The following is a 12,502-nucleotide window of genomic DNA, read 5'->3' on the forward strand; positions in this document are numbered from 1 at the left end:
GTCAAGTTCCGATGTCAAGTTCCTGTCAGCGGCTAGACATATGTTACCAGTGTTTACCAGTGTTGCCAGGGGCATGATAACATCCTCCACTGGAGGTTGGGTGTTGCTGCTGTGAATAAGGCCGACTATGGGTGCTGATGGGCGGACGGTAAAGCACCGCAAAGTATACCCCCTTTAAGTGTAGCCAGGGGCACGAGAAACATCCTCCATGGAGGTTGGGTGTTGCTGCTGTGAATAAGGCCGACTATGGGTGCTGATGGGCGGACGGTAAAGCACCGCAAAGTATACCCCCTTTAAGTGTAGCCAGGGGCACGAGAAACATCCTCCATGGAGGTTGGGTGCTGCTGCTGTGAAGAAGGCCGACTATGGGTGCTGATGGGCGGACGGTAAAGCACCGCAAAGTATACCCCCTTTAAGTGTAGCCAGGGGCACGAGAAACATCCTCCATGGAGGTTGGGTGTTGCTGCTGTGAATAAGGCCGACTATGGGTGCTGATGGGCGGACGGTAAAGCACCGCAAAGTATACCCCCTTTAAGTGTAGCCAGGGGCACGAGAAACATCCTCCATGGAGGTTGGGTGCTGCTGCTGTGAAGAAGGCCGACTATGGGTGCTGATGGGCGGACGGTAAAGCACCGCAAAGTATACCCCCTTTAAGTGTAGCCAGGGGCACGAGAAACATCCTCCATGGAGGTTGGGTGCTGCTGCTGTGAAGAAGGCCGACTATGGGTGCTGATGGGTGGACGGTAAAGCACCGCAAAGTATACCCCCTTTAAGTGTAGCCAGGGGCACGAGCAAAATCCTCCATGGAGGTTGGGTGCTGCTGCTGTGAGGAAGGCCGACTATGGGTGCTGATGGGCGGACGGTAAAGCACCGCAAAGTAGACCCCCTTTAAGTGTAGCCAGGGTCACCCTGCATGCGTCGTCAAATGTGATTGAAATGGACAGATTCCTGTACATTTCAATCACTTTTAATGGGAGTCGTCAGTATATGGAGCTTAACCCATAATTCCCGGACGTTCCAGGCCGAATTTGGAAGCTCATATGCGGCCTGCCATGCGCCTCCACCCGTGGAAAGCAAAAAAAAGTAAAGAAAACGGTCAATTATATGTTAAAATAATCAAAAATGAAGTTTTTGAAAATTCTTGAAAAACGGCTAAGTGCCAACGGGGGAGGGGGTCAAGTCTTCGGCGCTTCGGAACGAAGCCCCGGAGACTTTTGCACTCCCCCGTTGCAATTTACAACGGAGAGGGGAAACGAGAGCTCCCCTCCTCCGTCCAAAATTTTTATTCATCTTTTCCAAGCTACCATCTGCACGAAATCGGAAACCCGGTTTTTGAGAGCACTTAGAAAAAAACGAGCTATTTTCACATGATGGGGAAATCATGGAGGAATGTATCCGCCTCATGAGCACTTTGGATCGGATGAAATTGTTGCCTGGAGGACCCCCAATCATGGTTCTCACAAAACTTTAAGTTTTCAAACTGGTGTCTGGAGGAATGCAAGGGGAGTTGTCAGGGGACTCTACCCGCCTCAAGAGGCACTATTTTGGGATACATTTTATCCATTTTCACCCCTTTTTATGGTTCTTCCAAAAAGTTAACTTATACTTTTTCCGACTCTGGAGAAAGGTAGGGGGAGTTGTCAGGGGACTCTACCTGCCTTTTGGAACACTATTTTCGGATACAATTTATCCATTTTCACCCTTTTCTCTGGTTCTTCCAAAAGTTAACTTATACTTTTTTCGACTCTGGAGAAAGGTAGGGGGAGTTGTCAGGGGACTCTACCTGCCTTTTGGAACACTATTTTCGGATACAATTTATCCATTTTCACCCTTTTCTCTGGTTCTTCCAAAAGTTGACTTTAACTTTTTCCCACCCTGGATAAAGGTATGGGGAGTTGTCAGGGGACTCTACCTGCCTTTTGGAACACTATTTTCGGATACAATTTATCCATTTTCACCCTTTTCTCTGGTTCTTCCAAAAGTTGACTTTAACTTTTTCCCACCCTGGATAAAGGTATGGGGAGTTGTCAGGGGACTCTACCTGCCTTTTGGAACACTATTTTCGGATACAATTTATCCATTTTCACCCTTTTCTCTGGTTCTTCCAAAAGTTGACTTAAACTTGTTCCCACCCTGGAGAAAGGTATGGGGAGTTGTCAGGGGACTCTACCTGCCTTTTGGAACACTATTTTCGGATACAATTTATCCATTTTCACCCTTTTCTCTGGTTCTTCCAAAAGTTGACTTAAACTTGTTCCCACCCTGGAGAAAGGTATGGGGAGTTGTCAGGGGACTCTACCTGCCTTTTGGAACACTATTTTCGGATACACTTTATCCATTTTCACCCTTTTCTCTGGTTCTTCCAAAAGTTGACTTAAACTTGTTCCCACCCTGGAGAAAGGTATGGGGAGTTGTCAGGGGACTCTACCCGCCTTATGGAACACTATTTTGGGGTACTTTTTTCCCATTTCACCCCTTTTTTCTGGTTCTCTGGTTGTGGCGGCCTCGCCCTGGCCGTCCACCCTCTGGGTACCTGACTCCCCTGCCTCCTCCGGGGGGCAGTTGAGAAGGGTTCAATGCCTCCCCGGAGGATACTGTTATCCCGGCAACCCGCCAGCAGATGAAAAGACCCACCCCTCCGCCTCTCCGCCTCTCCACCTCTTCTGAGGGACGAGGGAACCGCGCGGGGGTCTGCTGGAGGCTACTGCCGGGTGCTCCGTCCTGCGCCTCACCGGGACCCTGACTCCAGCGCGGTGTGGCGGCCTCGCCCTGGCCGTCCACCCTCTGGGTACCTGACTCCCCTGCCTCCTCCGGGGGGCAGTTGAGAAGGGTTCAATGCCTCCCCGGAGGATACTGTTATCCCGGCAACCCGCCAGCAGATGAAAAGACCCACCCCTCCGCCTCTCCGCCTCTCCACCTCTTCTGAGGGACGAGGGAACCGCGCGGGGGTCTGCTGGAGGCTACTGCCGGGTGCTCCGTCCTGCGCCTCACCGGGACCCTGACTCCAGCGCGGTGTGGCGGCCTCGCCCTGGCCGTCCACCCTCTGGGTACCTGACTCCCCTGCCTCCTCCGGGGGGCAGTTGAGAGGGGTTCAATGCCTCCCCGGAGGATACTGTTATCCCGGCAACCCGCCAGCAGATGAAAAGACCCACCCCTCCGCCTCTCCACCTCTTCTGAGGGACGAGGGAACCGCGCGGGGGTCTGCTGGAGGCTACTGCCGGGTGCTCCGTCCTGCGCCTCACCGGTACCCTGACTCCAGCGCGGTGTGGCGGCCTCGCCCTGGCCGTCCACCCTCTGGGTACCTGACTCCCCTGCCTCCTCCGGGGGGCAGTTGAGAAGGGTTCAATGCCTCCCCGGAGGATACTGTTATCCCGGCAACCCGCCAGCAGATGAAAAGACCCACCCCTCCGCCTCTCCACCTCTTCTGAGGGACGAGGGAACCGCGCGGGGGTCTGCTGGAGGCTACTGCCGGGTGCTCCGTCCTGCGCCTCACCGGGACCCTGACTCCAGCGCGGTGTGGCGGCCTCGCCCTGGCCGTCCACCGTGCGCCCTCTGGGTCGTACCCGAAACTGTCGGGTATCCTTTGGGAGAATCAGACTCTGGAGGAACGTGAGGGGAGATTACAGGGATCTCTGCCCGCCTAACGAGTGCCTAAATGGGACACCGCACCATGATGCAAATGAAAACAAACACAGATTTGAAAATAAGCTGAGTGCGTCTTTCGTGAGTCTTTTCACGCTTCCTTCTTTTTTACCCACGATTCTGGTGACATTTTCCGGTACCGAAATGCTCAAGAATACAGGTCGGATGGCGGTCCGTTGTCCGATCTGCAATAGCTCCTACCGTGCCCTGAGCAAGCACCTACAGAGGAACCATGGTGTGCGTAACTTGGATGAAAGAAAAATTCTGCTGTTGTTGGCCAACGGACGGACCAACATTAGGCTCCATCCCTGTACCATTCTGGGATGCGAGTACCACGGCACAAGGCTGGATCGCCACTTGGCCAGAGACCATGTTGAGCTGGCCCGGGAGGAACTACATGTGGTTCAAAATCAAATGAAAATGACAGTGGCCAAGAAGGAGCTTTATGAACTCCGAATGACAAACCCCACAATAGAAATGATTACCGCTTGGGCTGTTGACACGGTGGCAGACGACGATATACTGTCACAACCTCCACCCTTGTCCCCGGTGAATGAATGTGACAACCCGGACTGCAAAGAATGGAGGCTGGAGGCTAACGCAGTGAGGGCTCAGCGGGACATATATGCTGCTGAGGTGAAATCCCTGCGCTGCAAGTTGCAGCAGAGGATAAAGGACAAGCGACAGAGGATGGATCAGCGGGCCGGGGACATGCCCGCGTTCGATGGGGAGGAACGAGAGCGGGTCATTCTGAAGAAACGACCCCGACCAGAGTCGACACCAACGAGGCTGTCCAAGTCGAAAGGTCCCTCCTGCAGCAAGTCTCCCATTCCTGCCTGCAGCACGTCTCCCATTCCCGCCTGCAGCACGTCTCCCATTCCCGCCTGCAGCAAGTCCCCCACTGGCTCTCACACCCATTCACCCAGCTCCTCAGAGCCTGCATCCATCCATACCGAGGCCTCGTCAACCTCCCCTCCCATAAATTCCCCCTGGTTCCGGGGCAGGGGCCGGGGAAATATAATGCGGGACATAACATTCCCACGGATCATGGGTAAGTGTTTTGGCTATGTGACACATGCAGTTTCTGTAACACATCATGTGTTGTCATTAAAGTACTGTTTATATTTCACAGAGGAGTATCTGCAAGGATACCGGGAGCATTATGCAGGTATCGACCCACCAGTGAGGCTCCAGGAAAACACAGTCTCCAAACTAAGCAGAGTGAAGTCGTTCCTCAGTTTCATGGCACACGGTTTCAATCGCCTGTCTGACTGGCTCTTTTTGAGGGATCTCAAGAGGATACGCGGGTGGTCCCGGAGCCTGATGAAGTCAAGCCTTCAGGTCACGACCTCCGACTTCTACATCAAGAATATATCACACTTTCTCAAGTACATGGCCGACACACCGTGCAAGGGGAGCAGGCTCAGCCAAACGGACATGATTTTAATCAAACGGGAAGTAGTTGCCATCCTGAAGTCCCTGAAGAGAAAAGTACTTATCCACCAGATGCAAGTGAAGCGTGACAAGATGGAAGGTCTGCCGAGCCACAACGACCTAATGACATGCTTGACTTCGACCACCACTCGCATCCCTCAGCTCCTGGATGTGATGGCCAGCAATCCGACTACCGCGACCCGGACACTGCTCTATGGGTATATGACTCTTCATTGGAGCTGCATTTATGGCCACCGTCCGGGGGTCTACTCCAACATGACCAACGCCGAGGTCCGAAAGGCGGATACAACTGGCACTGCCTTCGGCTACCTGGTTCATGTGAGTGCTATTAATCAATGTATTTATTCTGGCAGTTATATGCATGATTGACATTGTATTGACACTCTCTATCTCTGTCATAACAGGTAAGTAACCACAAGACGGCCAACGCGTTCGGGGAGGCGCAGCTGTACCTCACCGTAGAAGAATTTGGATGGATGAAGAGGTGGCTGGAAATTAAGGGTACGCTGACCTGCACCCAGAGCCGTTACTTTCTGTACACAGAGGGGAAGAACCCGTTCAGGAAGCTTGCCTACTCCCTGAGGTTGGCATGGGCTGATGTGGGGCTCCGCAGTCCCATTAACTTCACCGACCTCCGCACAGTCCACGCCGATAATGCGAAGAGGTTTCAAGACAAAGGCAACCGCCAAAGAGTGAGTGATTTCATGTGTCACAACACTGCAACTGCGGACAAATTTTACGCGAATAATCCTTCTTTGAAGGAGGCTGCGGACATTCGGTTGCTCTTCACACAGTCACTTCAAGCAGCGGCGGCGGCATCGACAGCAGCAGCAGCGGGAAATGAAGACACTTTTGCGGGTATTGACATCGACAGTGACAACTCTGGAGAGGAGCACAGCCCGGCTCCCTACCAAGACTCCCTACCAAGACATGTCCCGAAGAGGGACCAGTCACTGGCCGAACACAACCCCTCAGACATGGGTGAAGAGAGGGTGCCATACTCTGCCCCAACTTCACCCACTGTTGCCAGTGATCAACTTGTAAATATGCAGTGTGTTGTTGTAATCAGTCCCCTTGTAAATACGTTATATCCTGTTTGAATTTATTTATTACTGTCAATATTACTGTAAATAAAGTTTGTTAAAATTACTAAGTGTTCTGTTTTTAATCCCACTATGGGTTTTCTTCTTTTAAGATCCCCAGGGGCACGATATTCTGGTTCTGGTGGTAGCATGTAGGTGTTTAGTCCGAGTGAGGAGTGCTCAAGTGTGGGATGATTTGTAAGGTAGAAGAGGGTAAAAAAAGTTAAAGTGTGAACCTCCAGCAGGGCAGGTGGTGCTGTGAAGAAGGCCGACTATGGGTGCCGATGGGCGGACGGCAAAGCACCGCAAAGTAGACCCCCTTTAAGTGTAGCCAGGGGCACGAGCAAAATCCTCCATGGAGGTTGGGTGCTGCTGCTGTGAAGAAGGCCGACTATGGGTGCCGATGGGCGGACGGCAAAGCACCGCAAAGTAGACCCCCTTTAAGTGTAGCCAGGGGCACGAGCAAAATCCTCCATGGAGGTTGGGTGCTGCTGCTGTGAGGAAGGCCGACTATGGGTGCTGATGGGCGGACGGTAAAGCACCGCAAAGTAGACCCCCTTTAAGTGTAGCCAGGGGCACGAGCAAAATCCTCCATGGAGGTTGGGTGCTGCTGCTGTGAGGAAGGCCGACTATGGGTGCTGATGGGCGGACGGTAAAGCACCGCAAAGTATACCCCCTTTAAGTGTAGCCAGGGGCACGAGCAACATCCTCCATGGAGGTTGGGTGCTGCTGCTGTGAGGAAGGCCGACTATGGGTGCTGATGGGCGGACGGTAAAGCACCGCAAAGTAGACCCCCTTTAAGTGTAGCCAGGGGCACGAGCAAAATCCTCCATGGAGGTTGGGTGCTGCTGCTGTGAGGAAGGCCGACTATGGGTGCTGATGGGCGGACGGTAAAGCACCGCAAAGTAGACCCCCCTTTAAGATTCCCAGGGGCACGAGATTCTTGAGGGTGTGATCATCTTGGTTTAGTCCGTGGGGGAGTGCTTAAGTTCGGGGGCCCGGGGACCCAAGGTGCTCGAGGTTCTGGAGGTACATGGGAGGGATCCTGGAGCTCCTTAGTCCGTGTTTTGGGGGTCTTGGAGCGGCCACAGAGAGGTGCTTTTCCCCGGGGTATGTCATGGAAGTTTGAAATAACCTGTTTGCTCATGTCAGGGAGAGATGCTGGGGCTGCTGCGTCCTTGTTTTGGGGGTCTTGGAGCGGCCCCGAAGAGGTGGCTTTGTCGGTGTACCTAATGGGTAAGAAAGCCAGTCTACACAGGTCGTGAAATGTGATTGAAATGTACAGAGTGCTGTACATTTCAATCACTTTGAATGGGAGTGGTGAGGTGTGGATGAAATGGCCATATCTCCCTTAAATTCACATCAAACTCACCCATCTTTCACACACTAATTCATGGGTAACAGAGCCATGTGCACCATGCATTTAAAGTAATGTTAGCCAGCTTTCAGACACTAATTCGTGGGGAAGAAAGTCACCCTGGTCGGGTCGGGAAATGTGATTGAAATGTACAGAGTGCTGTACATTTCAATCACTTTGAATGGGAGTCGTGAGGTGTGGATGAAATGGCCATATCTTCCTTAAATTCACATCAAACTCACCCAGCTTTCACACACTATTTCATGGGTAATAAAGCCATGTGCACACTGTATTTAAAGGGCTGCAGGAACACTTTACCCGCCTTTTAAACACCTTTTCCTGGGTAAACAATCCATGTATTTCCGCCTGCTTTCCATCAGCACCCGCCAGTCATCTCCCTGTTTGAAAGGGCCATATCTCCCTTAAATTCACAGCAAATTTACCCATCTTTCACACACTATTTCATGGGTAATAAAGCCATGTGCACACTGTATTTAAAGGGCTGCAGGAACACTTTACCCGCCTTTTAAACACCTTTTCCTGGGTAAACAATCCATGTATTTCCGCCTGCTTTCCATCAGCACCCGCCAGTCATCTCCCTGTTTGAAAGGGCCATATCTCCCTTAAATTCACAGCAAATTTACCCATCTTTCACACACTATTTCATGGGTAATAAAGCCATGTGCACACTGTATTTAAAGGGCTGCAGGAACACTTTACCCGCCTTTTAAACACCTTTTCCTGGGTAAACAATCCATGTATTTCCGCCTGCTTTCCATCAGCACCCGCCAGTCATTTCAAACGGTTTCAAATCGTTTTTTCACTTTTAAAAAGAGCTTTCTGCCCTGTAAATGATTTCTAATCATTATTACCGTCATGGAGGAGCTGCAGGGACACTTTACCCGCCTTTTAAACACCTTTTCCTGGGTAAACAATCCATTTATTTCCGCCTGCTTTCCATCAGCACCCGCCAGTCATTTCAAACGGTTTCAAATCGTTTTTTCACTTTTAAAAAGAGCTTTCTGCCCTGTAAATGATTTCTAATCATTATTACCGTCATGGAGGAGCTGCAGGGACACTTTACCCGCCTTTTAAACACCTTTTCCTGGGTAAACAATCCATTTATTTCCGCCTGCTTTCCATCAGCACCCGCCAGTCATTTCAAACGGTTTCAAATCGTTTTTTCACTTTTAAAAAGAGCTTTCTGCCCTGGCAATTATATCTAATCATTATTACCGTCATGGAGGAGCTGCAGGAACACTTTACCCGCCTTCTAAACACTTATTCCTGGCTAAAACAATCAATGTATTTCCGCCAGGGTCACAGCCTGCTGCTGCTGCTGCTGCTGCTGCGGCTCTCCCTCCCTAAATTCACATCAAAGTCACCCAGCTTTCACACACTATTTCATGGGTAATAAAGCCATGTGCACACTGTATTTAAAGTAATGTTAGCCAGCTTTCAGACACTAATTCCTGGGGAAGAAAGTCACCCTGGACGGGTCATCAAATGTGATTGAAATGGACAGATTCCTGTACATTTCAATCACTTTTAATGGGAGTCGTGAGGTGTGGATGAAATGGCCATATCTTCCTTAAATTCACATCAAAGTCACCCAGCTTTCACACACTATTTCATGGGTAATAAAGCCATGTGCACACTGTATTTAAAGTAATGTTAGCCAGCTTTCAGACACTAATTCCTGGGGAAGAAAGTCACCCTGGACGGGTCATCAAATGTGATTGAAATGGACAGATTCCTGTACATTTCAATCACTTTTAATGGGAGTCGGTGTGGATGGCCTGTTGAATCCGATTTTGAGCACTCTTTTCCCCGCATAAACTAGTTTAAATCACCGTTAAACACTTATTCTGTTGATGTCTATATAACCGACTTCCCGCTATGCATTAAGTCGGTTATATGGACCCTGTACACTAGGCATACCGCGGCCGGTAGTAAATGTCCAACCATTGTACCCTCTGGTCCCTAGGGTATGTTAGTGTTCAACAAATGTCCTTGAGGGGTCCTTACTTTTAAATGATCTGGTGAGGACGGCGGGGGTTGTTATGTTGAGTGGGAAGCGGATTCATGCTGAGTGGGATGCTGAGTGGGATGCTGACGAGGAGGAGGAGGAGGAGGAGGAGGAGGAGGAGGAGGAGGAGGAGGAGGAGGAGGAGGAGGAGGAGGAGGAGGAGGAGGAGCTAGGATTGGGAGGATTAAGACGCATTTCTAAGATTCCTAGTTCAAGAGATTTAAGAATGATTGACAGCATACCCTTTGACAGATCACCCCTTAAAAGAAAAAAGACCCCTCCCAAAGTCCCATAAGGACGAGTTTGATTCCTTCGGACACAATGAGTCCTTTATCCGAGTGATTAGCTATGCTTCTTTTGCCCCCCAGCTGTTTTACAGCTTTTCTTTTGTTTTTGAGCAGACCCACTGGAGCCGCATGGAGTGATTGGGGCAGGAACACATTTTAAGAAAACCTCTCTTTGTTGCCTACAACAAAATCTAATATTACACCCATACAGCTTCATATTGGGTTTCCTTATAGTGGTGTAAAGTAATTATAAAAAAGACAAAGATCATGGAGACTTTTCTTATAATAAAGTAATTACACATTAGTTCACAATCCATACAACTAAAAGAGAATATCCTTAGGTATCACTATTAGAAAACCTAAATAAGATATTTTTAAATTAACATGAATAACCTCTTTGCAAAAAGATACTTCCTTGTAGTTAACAGTTTCACAAAAACTTAAAAAGAAACATCCTTAGCAATCACATATCATTTAAAACAAACCATGAATCAAGGGGCAACTCCAACGTGTGTGTGTGTGTGTGTGTGTGTGTGTGTGTGTGTGTGTGTGTGTGTGTGTGTGTGTGTGTGTGTGTGTGTGTGTGTGTGTGTGTGTGTGTGTGTGTGTGTGTGTGTGTGTGTGTGTGTGTGTGTGTGTGTGTGTGTGTGTGTGTGTGTGTGTGTGTGTGTGTGTGTGTTAATTGTTCTTAATGTAGGGGTAAGGTCATTTTGGAGAAACCAGCTCAAGTGAGCTAGAATTTGAAAAGTAAACACAGCAGGGGGGGAAATCTGCCACTTCCTCATTAAGCCCCTCCTCCAACACACACGAACGCGCACATGACCAAAAGAGGGCACGAGATAAGTTTGTGCACAGATCTTTTGGCTGTAGGCGTCTGAACCCTTCGCAGATGTTGCATTCGTTTTCTTGGCTGGCGCCCGGGCGGATGGCGGTAAGTCTGTCACACAGGCCTCTCGCTGGTTAAACCCTTATCGAGGCGTCTCTTGGCCATTTTTCTTTTTTTGAAAAAGGTGACTTGGTAAGCGAAATTGCCTGTCTTTTTAGATTTAGTTTAAGCATATTTCTATCCACTATTCTGTTGGTTTCATAGTCTCAGGAAGGGGTGGGGGAAAGGGAGAGGCTGAGCGGGGGGAGGGTAGGCCCTGTCACCCTAGCTTCAAAAGATATACAGAGATTAACATCAAAGGGCAAACATCAAAGGCTAATTACTCAACTCTGAGGGGCAGGGGTCAGACAGCATGACTTCAAAGATACTATCTTAATCAATACATCAAAGAACTAAACAACAAAAGGCGCTACCCTGGGGGCTTTTCACACCTACTCTTTATAACACACATCAAAAGGATCTCGAGCAATGGGAGGCGGGACTTCGCTCATTTGCATAATTGGGGGCGTGTCCACCTGTCACTTTTTATGCATACTAATGTGATTGAAACAGCATTGGTTATACTACTACGGACATCATTTAGAGTTAAGCATGTAAAAACTGTTATTTTACAGGTTTTTCCTAAATTATTCATTTCAAACGCCTTCAATATATTAACGAACTAAAAACTCAGCAGAGACCCTATTATTTCACAGAAGACCAAATGCTTTCAATAAAGTGCTAACACTTGCTCAAGGTTGTAAAATAACAGTTTTATTTTTGGAAGCAAGTGCTGTAAACAGCTCAAACAGATTCCATCATTTCAAACTTTAGCTTGCAGTGTTTGTTTAGATGTAATGTTTAAAGACAGTATGTGATGTTACACCTATAGAAGTACAATCTGAACAAAACATTTAATGATTCATTTTTTGAAGAATTAAAGTACAGACCTTAAATGAAACACAACTTTTAATATGTAAACTAACTGTGTGTGTGTGTGTGTGTGTGTGTGTGTGTGTGTGTGTGTGTGTGTGTGTGTGTGTGTGTGTGTGTGTGTGTGTGTGTGTGTGTGTGTGTGTGTGTGTGTGTGTGTGTGTGTGTGTGTGTGTGTGTGTGTGTGTGTGTGTGTGTGTGTGTGTGTGTGTGTGTGTGTGTGTGTGTGTGTGTGTGTGTGTGTGTGTGTGTGTGTGTGTGTGTGTGTGTGTGTCAAAACATACCACACCACTAAAGTTCAATGACAAGTTGGCAGTAATCAGCTGGATCCTTGGGGTGGAACAACACACAGAAAGGACACTATGACTCACTGGAAAGTCCTTAGAAGCAGGATGACCATTGCTTTCAACAAACTTAATTTAAATAGTCTGTACCGATATTTGCCACTATTACACATTTGGGAAATGTGAACGCAGAGTACTGTCAGCTTTGAGAGTGCTAGTTGTTAAATGTTTAGAAATAAAATGCCCCGTCAGAAAATGTTGAATCACCAACAGAAGGAAGACATGTGTGGTACGGTGGGTCAGGTGCCCCGTGCCCAGGTGGGCTATCTCGCTGGAGCCTTTCTGCGTGGAGTTTGTTGTCCCCGTGCACCTGAGGCGTGACCGGGAAGACGGGGGTGCACAGGTCAATAAAACACTATTTTATTTTAAAATCTCAAAATGTTGCTGAGTGTTCAGATGCCATGTGTGAACAAAGTCAAGGAACCTTATGACAGATAGATTAAATTAACTACATTTTTTAGAGCGAGAAATTGTAAATCGGTCAGATGTAACCGCAAAGACAACAGGA

At 48.8% G+C, this 12,502-nt stretch overlaps 1 protein-coding gene and 1 long non-coding RNA gene across 2 annotated transcripts in view; one reads left to right on the top strand and one right to left on the bottom strand.

The window, feature by feature from the left end:
• The first annotated feature begins 3,692 nt into the window (after positions 1 to 3,692).
• Positions 3,693 to 6,278, top strand: LOC139433074 (uncharacterized). The gene is made up of 3 exons (XM_071201966.1): positions 3,693 to 4,693; positions 4,775 to 5,415; positions 5,502 to 6,278. Exons 1-3 carry the CDS (start codon positions 3,787 to 3,789, stop codon positions 6,195 to 6,197), a joined length of 2,244 nt encoding a protein of 747 aa, XP_071058067.1. The 5' UTR covers positions 3,693 to 3,786; the 3' UTR covers positions 6,198 to 6,278.
• Positions 6,279 to 11,469: 5,191 nt separating this feature from the next.
• LOC139433039 (uncharacterized) overlaps positions 11,470 to 12,502 on the bottom strand; it is a 7,759-nt gene continuing 6,726 nt past the window's right edge. Inside the window, exon 2 of the long non-coding RNA XR_011642614.1 lies at positions 11,470 to 11,667. This is a non-coding gene — a long non-coding RNA (uncharacterized lncRNA). The remainder of the gene's footprint in view (positions 11,668 to 12,502) is intronic.

This window comes from Pseudochaenichthys georgianus, chromosome 24 (genome assembly GCF_902827115.2).
Source record: "Pseudochaenichthys georgianus chromosome 24, fPseGeo1.2, whole genome shotgun sequence".
Classification (NCBI taxonomy): domain Eukaryota; kingdom Metazoa; phylum Chordata; class Actinopteri; order Perciformes; family Channichthyidae; genus Pseudochaenichthys; species Pseudochaenichthys georgianus.